This window comes from Oryctolagus cuniculus, chromosome 4 (genome assembly GCF_964237555.1).
Source record: "Oryctolagus cuniculus chromosome 4, mOryCun1.1, whole genome shotgun sequence".
Taxonomy (NCBI): domain Eukaryota; kingdom Metazoa; phylum Chordata; class Mammalia; order Lagomorpha; family Leporidae; genus Oryctolagus; species Oryctolagus cuniculus.
In genome coordinates, this window is record NC_091435.1 from 3,393,978 (window position 1) to 3,402,137 (window position 8,160).

The window sequence follows — 8,160 nt, forward strand, 5'->3', positions numbered from 1 at the left end:
GTACACACACACACTCACACTCCTGTATACACACACATGCTCTCAGACACTCAGCACACACACAGATGCACACACTCATGCACACATACTCCTGTACACACACACTCATACATGTTCACACACACTCATACTCCTGTACACACACACTCATACATGTTCACACACACTCATACTCCTGTACACACACACGCTCTCATACACACACACTCATGCACTCACAGACACACACACTCATGCACACATACTCCTGTACACACACATTTACATACATACTCCTGTACACACACACTCATACATGTTCACACACACTCATACTCCTGTACACACACATTTACACACACTCATACTCCTGTACACACTCATACATGTTCACACACACTCATACTCCTGTACACACACACTCATACATGTTCACACACACTCATACTCTTGTACACACACACTCATACATGTTCACACACATGTTCACACACTCATACTCCTGTACACACACACTCATACTCCTGTACGCACACACGCACGCACTGGTCTCCTCTGGAACCCGGGAGATGCTTGCCTCGTCTGTGTTTCACGTCTCTGGGAGCCCCTGGATCACCTGGACGCCTAGCAGAGCCAGAGCAGGAGGCCCCCAGCAGGCCCTGCCCATCCTCCTGCCCCTGAGCGCACACCACCCCTGCCGACAGAAAACTCAAGTTCAAAAAAAACCCCACAATCCGGCAAATTCCTGCTTCTGGGTGGAAGCGGAGCTGTGAGGCAGAGGCCCCGCCCCTTCTGGTCGGCAGAGGGCGGTCCTCGGAGGCGTGGATGAGGGTTTGCAGACCCCAAACCTGCGGGGTTGTGTGAGAGCCACCTGCTAACCCTGTGCCTCTGAGGCTTCCGCCAGCGCCCGCCGCTTCCCTGCTGGGAACTCTGCCCTTGGACGTCCACTGCCCGCTCGGGACACCTGTACCCAGCGTTCTCAGCATGGCCCAAGGACCTGCAGCGCCCACATCACCCCCAGAAATGCAGAGCTGGGCCCCTGCAGACCCAGAACTCAGGGGAACCCCCACCCCAGGCATCCGAGGCACGCTGCTGCCGGAGGGGCTGCTGCCCCCCTTGGCCGGCTCCTGCGAGCAGCCACAGGACGGCAAGTTCAGCCAAGAGCATTCACTGCCTCTGAGTAACGCGTCCGCACCTGCCCGGGTCTCAGCAGGAGCTGCCCTCCCGAGACCCCCTCCCTTGGAGCCCCCTCCTCACCTGTGAAGCCGCTGGCCCAGCTCAAGTTCACGGTGCTGGCCAGAGCCAGGAGGGCCAGCCCCAGGGCCCCGCGCATGGTGCAGTGGTGGAGGCCCACGGCTCTGGTCTCCCCTGCAGTCGCCCAGGCTTGGAGAAGACGCCTCTGTTCCCGGCGATGGCTGCAGAGGGAGCGCTCCCGGGGAGCTGTCCCTTATGTCCCCTCATTAACGCCTCCTCCGCCACGGCCCCCTCGGGGCGCCTGCGTGACACAGCCCATTCTCCTCGGTGCTGATGGCATCTTTGGGGAAAGCTGAGTATCCAGTGGCCCCGGCCGCCTGCCTGGGTCTGGTCTCGTCCTGCAGAATCTGACTCCCTCCATCTAGTGCCGAGTATTCTCTTACTGCCAGCTCTGAACCGGCGTCTGATCAAAGTGGCCCATCGGGTGCAGAAAAGCGCCCTTCACACAGTGGGACAATGTGGGCCAGAGGTCAGGGGCGCGGCTGTCCCGGAGCCTCGCCCAGCACCCTCTCCCTGAGCGCTGGCCACAGTGATGCCGGTTCCACCAGGATCTCCCGCAGGTAACGAGAGCGTGGAGCCACCGCAGGCGAAGGGGGAAGTAAATTCCCCCGGAGCGTCGGCTATGACATCACAGACGTGCAGTGCATGGTGGGAGTGTCTCGTCAGCGCTGAAAAGCATTTGATCGGCACAGCAGGTAAAGCCGCTATCTGCAGTGCCGGCATCCCATAGGGGCACTGGTTCAAGTCCTGGCTGCTCCACTTCCTATCTAGCTCCCTGCTATGGCCTGGGAAAGCAGTGCAAGATGGCCCAAGTGCTTGGGCCCTGCACCCCATGGGAGACCGGGAGGAAGCACCTGGCTCCTGGCTTCGGATCGGCACAGCTCCGGCCATTGTGGCCATTTGAGGAGTGAACCAGTGGATGGAAGTCAGTCTCTCTCTCTCTCTAACTCTGACTTTCAAATAAATAAATAAGTATTTAAAAGCATTTAAGCACGTGGTCAGAACAGAGACGCGTGCAGGCCCACGTCCACGAGGACGACTCCACGCAGGGACAGGAGCTGGAAAGGCCTTGGGACGGGAAGGGAAGATCGCGAGGGTGACGGCCCGGTAGGTGATGCGGGTTTTGTGTCGGGGCCAGCAGGGTGTGTGTGAAACGGATGCTGAGGTTTCCCAGGGGAAACTTTGTGGCTCACAATGTCGTGACGGCGTTCCACGCTGTGGGTGGCCTTTCGTGGCTGGACCTGCAGAGCTGAGGCGTCGTGTTCGGCGCAGGGTGAACTCTTGTTCGGCTCAGAGGACGCTCCCAGGTGCGTGGCTGAGCCCCACGCTGGTTGTTTGGATCAGCAGCAGAATCCCCTTGCGCCCCGGACACGGAACAGAGGTCCCCGAGGGCCTCCCAGCCTGACACCGCGCCTCGGTTGCTATGCGTTTACTCCCAGTGGGTGAACCTCTCGGGGCTGCGCTGCTGCCTCTGCACCACGACAGGTGCCCAGACAGGACACGAGGCAGAGCCGGGGCTGGGGCGCGGAACACCTGTGTCCTGGATCGAGGAGCCTGGGTTCAGTCCTGGCTCTGCTTCCGGCTGATGTGTGCCAGGAGGTAGCAGGTGCTGGTGCTGGGTCCCTGCCAGCCGTGTGGGAGACGCTGGTGAAGCTCCAGGCTCCTGGCTTGGGCTCGGCCCGGCCCTTGGCTCTTGCATGCGTTTGGGGAGTGACCCAGCGGATGGAAAAGCTTTTTGGTCTCTGCTTTTTTCTGTGCTGCTCTGGCTTTCAAATAAATATGATAATTAGCCAAACAAATTCTTTTAATAAAGGGGAACATGGAGGTCATGCCCAGTTCAGGGGTCCCCACGGCGAGGAGCCCTGGGATGCAGCCCGCTAGAGAGAATCATTGCCCTGGGCAGCACTGCGCTGTCCACAGAGAGAGCTTTTAGGTTTCAATCAGAAAAGAAGGCATTTAAAAGCTGTAATATAATATTCAAAAACTAAGATTTTATTAACAGTAAATGAACAGAAAACGTGATTTCGGGGATCGCAGAGTTTGGAAACACGGCGTGGGACTGCGGTGTGGGACTGTGGTGTGGGGCTGCGGTGTGGGTCTGCGGCGTGGGTCTGCGGTGTTGTGGACACCGTCTCAGACCTGTGCCGCTAGGATGCTTCCGTGTGCCCTGAGCGAAGCAGTGAGATTGGGGACGAGGCCATGGTTGAGAACTCAGTCGGGGCCGGCACCATGGCACAGAAGGTTAATCCTCCGCCTGTGCGCCGGCATTACATATGGGCACCGGTTCTAGTCCCAGCTGCTCCTCTTTGATCCAGCTCTCTGCTGTGGCCTGGGAAAGCAGTGGAAGATGGCCCAAGTCCTCGGGCCCCTGCACCCATGTGGGAGACCTGGAAGAAGCTCCTGGCTTCAGCCTGGCCCAGCTCGAGGCATTGGAGCCATTCAGGGAGTGAACTGAAAGACAAGGTCTTGCTCTGTCTCTGTCCCTCTCTCTGTAACTCTGTCTTTCAAATAAATAAGTAAACAAATCTTTAAAAAAAAAAAAAAAAAAGTATTGCGGCTGGCGCCGCGGCTCACTAGGCTAATCCTCTGCCTAGCGGCGCAGGCACACCAGGTTCTAATCCCGGTTGGGGCGCCAGATTCTGTCCCGGTTGCCCCTCTTCCAGGCCAGCTCTCTGCTGTGGCCAGGGAGTGCAGTGGAGGATGGCCCAGGTGCTTGGGCCCTGCACCCCATGGGAGACCAGGAAAAGCACCTGGCTCCTGGCTCCTGCCATCAGATCAGCGCGGTGCGCCGGCCGCAGCGCGCCGGCCGCGGCGGCCATTGGAGGGTGAACCAACGGCAAAGGAAGACCTTTCTCTCTGTCTCTCTCTCTCACTGTCCACTCTGCCTGTCAAAAAATAAAAAAATTTTTTAAAAAAAGTATTGCTGCCTAGTCTGACTGTGAGGTTTTTTTTAATTTATTTATTTATCCACTCCTTCCCAGGGCATAGCAGAGAGCTGGATCGGAAGTGGACCAGCTGGGAATTGAACTGGTGCCTGTAAGGGATGCCAGCACTGCAGGCAGTGGCTTTACCCGCTGTGCCACAGCGTGGGCCCCATGAGCCCCTTGTTCTCTTCCCCACCTTACCGTGAAGGGGGTCTTCATGCCACCGTCCAGATGAGGAAAGTAAGACTCGGGTTAAATCCAGGTCCATTCAAGCCTGAAGCCCACGCTCCTCACACCATGACCCAGCGAGGACCCCCCCCACACACAGACAGACAGACACACAGACAGACCAGAGGGAGGGGACGGCACCAGGACATTTCACTCTCAGGACGCGCTGGCTGTTTGGAATCCCTCAAAATGCCACTCCAGCTTGCTTTCTGTTTATACTCCACGCCTGTGGTTTTCAGAAGCCGTCAAAGAACAGCCTCCAGCTTGCTCTCCGTCCGCCTCCCTTTCATGCAGACACGCAGGAGAGACCGTGGTGAGTCCATGTAACCCACAGTGCGGCAGGTTGGCTGCAGACAGAATGCATTCCTGTGTTGAACACTGGAGGGAGAGAACCCCACGTGGTAACCCCGGGGGAGAGAACACTCCGGGGCTCGCTGTCCCATGCCGCCAGAATGCGGCCAGCCTCAGTCCACCTGTCAGAGAGCCCAGACTCCACCTGCCCCGGACAGGGCCGCTGCTCAGAGCCAGCCCAGAATCCAAGATTGGTAAACTTGGGGAAGCCATGGGTGGGCACATTCCCACTCCTCCTACGTGTACACCCCACCCAGAGACACATGCGAGCTCACACACCCCGACACCCGTGCACACGCTCACGTGTTCATGCTAATGTGCACACATTCACACACTTGTGTGTTTGCACATGCATGCAAAGGGACACACAAACATGCTGACACATGTTCACACTCACTGGGGGCACTTCCTGTTGGGTGTGAAGAGGACTTCCTGTGGGAGGTGGTGAGGCCGGAGCGGGCCTCTCTGGACTTCCTAGCCTGCCGTCTGAGAGCTCTGGTCCCAGGTGTGCTCACGGAAGTCCCACGATCACCACCACAGATCCTCATCTGCCATCTGTGTCATCCATCGCCCTGCGGCCAGCGGGTCCCTCCCTGTGCACTGTCCTGGGGTGAGCCCAGCCGCGGGGGGCTCCTGATGCTGTCATCAACACACAGGGCCGGCAGCAGTTACACTCAGGAGACCTGGCCCCCCACCCCGGGCAGTGTCCAGGGTGGGGTGAGGGTGTCCCAGGGTTAGAATGAGAAGGGACACGTCTGGGCTCTGACCCCTCTGTGCAGGCCTCACCATTGTGCTGGGGTCCGGGCCAGTTCAGGGTGGCTGGACCGCGTCTCTCCCCGGAATGTTCTCTCTGGAATAAGTCAAGTGCTTCAGGTAGAAGGCAGAAGGCAGAAATGAGTCACAATGAAGACTTAGTCGTCTTTTTTTTTTTTTTTTTCCTTTTTTGAAAGCCAGAGTCACACAGAGGGACAGCAGAAAGCCAGAGGAGAAGGCAGGAAGAGAGAAAGAGAGATTTCCCACCAGTGGTCACCCCCCAGCACCCACAGCTGCCAGAGCTGGGCCCAGCTGAGAGTGGGATCCCAGAACTCAGTCTGTCTCCCCTGAGGGTGCAGGGACCCACATACGTGAGCCGTCACCTGCTACCTCCCAGGGTGCACGGTAGCCGGAAGCTGGAACCAGGACTCAGGCAATCGCTATGGAAGGTGGGAATCCCAAACGCGCCCCTGCAGTCGGGCGTAATGCCTCCTTGTGTGTGTGTGTGTGTGTGTGTGTGTGTGTGTGACAATCGAGGAAAAGGGTGGGTGGAAAGTCTTCCAGAACTAGGGAGCACCTTGGAGGTGTCCGTCTTTTATTGTGAAATGTAGATAAGGCGTTTGGGGGAAATAGCACTGACGCTGGTTCCCGACCCGGAGACCCTCTCCAGAGAGGCGGAAGACAAAGAATCGGCTTCACTGCAGAACCTGCTGTGCACAGGAGGCGCTGTGAGCCCAGGCGCCCGCCCGCCGAGGGACCGGGAAGGAGAGGGGCAGGCAGCCACGCCCGCGTCCACGCCCGTGCCCTGGGGGAGGGCCACACCCCCACCAGCATCACCGGGTCACACGTGACCCCCGTGTTAACTGGCCTTACCCAGAGGAAACGCAGGCTGCTCTCGGCTCTGCGGCAGGCGGTGGTTTTGCAACCTGGAGCGAGATGCCCTCTGAAAACTGGAGATCAGGGCGGCAGGGCCACCTGCCCACAGCTCAGAGACACCTTCCAGGTCCCCAGGAAAGACATCCTGGGTCGGGAAGCGCCATCCAGGCCTCCCAAGCACGCGCCTGCGGGTTCCAAAGCAAGGAGAAGACTCTCAGGGGAGTTTTCCAAAGCACACTCTCAGGGCAAAGGGGGCGGGTGGGAGCTGGTGCCGTGGCGTAGCCGGGGGAAGCCACCGCCTGCAACACTGCCATCCCGTGTGGGCCCCAGCTCGAGTCCTGGCTGCTCCGGTTCCCATCCAGCTCCTTGCTGTGGCCTGGGAAAGCAGCGGAAGATGACCCAAGTGCTTGGGCTCCCCCTACCACCCAGCTCCTGGCTCCTGGCTTTGGCCTGGCCCAGCTCTGGCCATTGCAGCCCTCTGGGGAGTGAACCAGCGGATGGAAGACCTCTCTGTCTCTCCTTCTCTCTCTGTAATTCTGACTTCAGACTAAGTAAGTAAGTATTTTTAAAAAGGAAAAGGAGGGAAATCTCTCTGCATGGCTCTCGTCTCTGCTTCCTGCTAGCTTAGGTGATCGGTTCCTGCCTCCCATGAGACGCTCCCGGCTCAGCCCCTGGACCCACCCTGGCCATCGCAGGCATTTGGAGCAGTAGATGGAAGACCACCCTCTCTCTGTGTCTGTCTCTGTCCCCTACTCCCCCTAAAGTAAATTAAAAAGGAAAGATGAAACATTTGTACACTCCCACCCTGAAGGATTTTAGAAATGAGGAATAAACAGCAATTGATTGAGTACATACCATAATGATCTTTCCATGTGCAGATATGCGATGTATTCAGTGGGGTCTCCAGAGGAAGAGACAGCCTATAATAAAAGAAAGATATTATGGGGCCGGCCCCGTGGCTCACTTGGTTAATCCTCCGCCTACGTCGCCGGCATCCCCTATGGGCTCCGGGTTCTAGTCCTGGTTGCTCCTCTTCCAGTCCAGCTCTCTGCTGTGGCCTGGGAGAGCAATGGAGGATGGCTCAAGTGCTTGGGCCCTGCACCTGCATGGGAGACCCGGAAGAAGCTCCTGGCTCCTGGCTCCTGGCCCAGCCCTGGCCATTGCAGCCATCTGAGGAGTGAACCAACAGAAGAAAGACCTTTCTGTCTCTCTCTCTCTCATGTCTATAACTACCTGTCAAAAGAAAGAAAGAAGGATATTATAAGAAACTCACGGTCAGTGCTGTGGCCAATGGGTGAAGCCTCCACCTGCAGCACCAGCATCCCATACGGGGCCTGGCTGCTCCACTTCCATCCCAGCTCCCTTCTAATGGGCCTGGGAAAGCAGTGGAGGATGTCCCAAGTCCTTGGGCCCCTGTACCCACACTGGGAACCCAGAGGAGGCTCCTGGGTTCAGATGGGCCCAGCTCTGGCTGTTGCAGCCATTTGAGGGGTGAACCAGCAGATGGAAGGTCTGTCTGTCTGTCTCTCCCTCTCTCTCTGTAATTCTGCCTCTCAAATAAATAAATCTTTTTTTTTTTTTTTGACAGGCAGAGTGGACAGTGAGAGTGAGAGAGAGACAGAGAGAAAGGTCTTCCTTTGCCGTTGGTTCACCCTCCAATGGCCGCTGCGGCTGGCGCGTTGCAGCCAGCACACCGCGCTGATCTGAAGCCAGGAGCCAGGTGCTTTTCCTGGTCTCCCATGGGGTGCAGGGCCCAAGGACTTGGGCCATCCTCCACTGCCTTTCCGGGCCACAG

General features: G+C 57.8%; 1 protein-coding gene and 1 long non-coding RNA gene across 3 annotated transcripts in view; both read right to left on the minus strand.

Annotated features, from left to right (window-relative positions):
* UMODL1 (uromodulin like 1) overlaps positions 1-1,312 on the minus strand; it is a 52,972-nt gene extending 51,660 nt beyond the window's left edge. Inside the window, exon 1 of the mRNA XM_070073124.1 lies at positions 1,237-1,312. Coding sequence (XP_069929225.1) covers positions 1,237-1,312 — 76 coding nt within the window. The remainder of the gene's footprint in view (positions 1-1,236) is intronic.
* Positions 1,313-3,747: 2,435 nt separating this feature from the next.
* Positions 3,748-8,035, minus strand: LOC138849470 (uncharacterized). 2 transcript variants are annotated; one of them, XR_011388315.1, is made up of 5 exons: positions 7,221-8,035; positions 6,363-6,550; positions 5,523-5,586; positions 5,134-5,375; positions 3,748-4,732 (listed from the first exon to the last, which is right to left on the minus strand). It is a non-coding gene; the product is annotated as an uncharacterized lncRNA (long non-coding RNA). The 2 variants fall into 2 exon arrangements; XR_011388314.1 differs by having other exon boundaries at positions 6,363-6,741.
* Between the last annotated feature and the right edge of the window lie 125 nt (positions 8,036-8,160).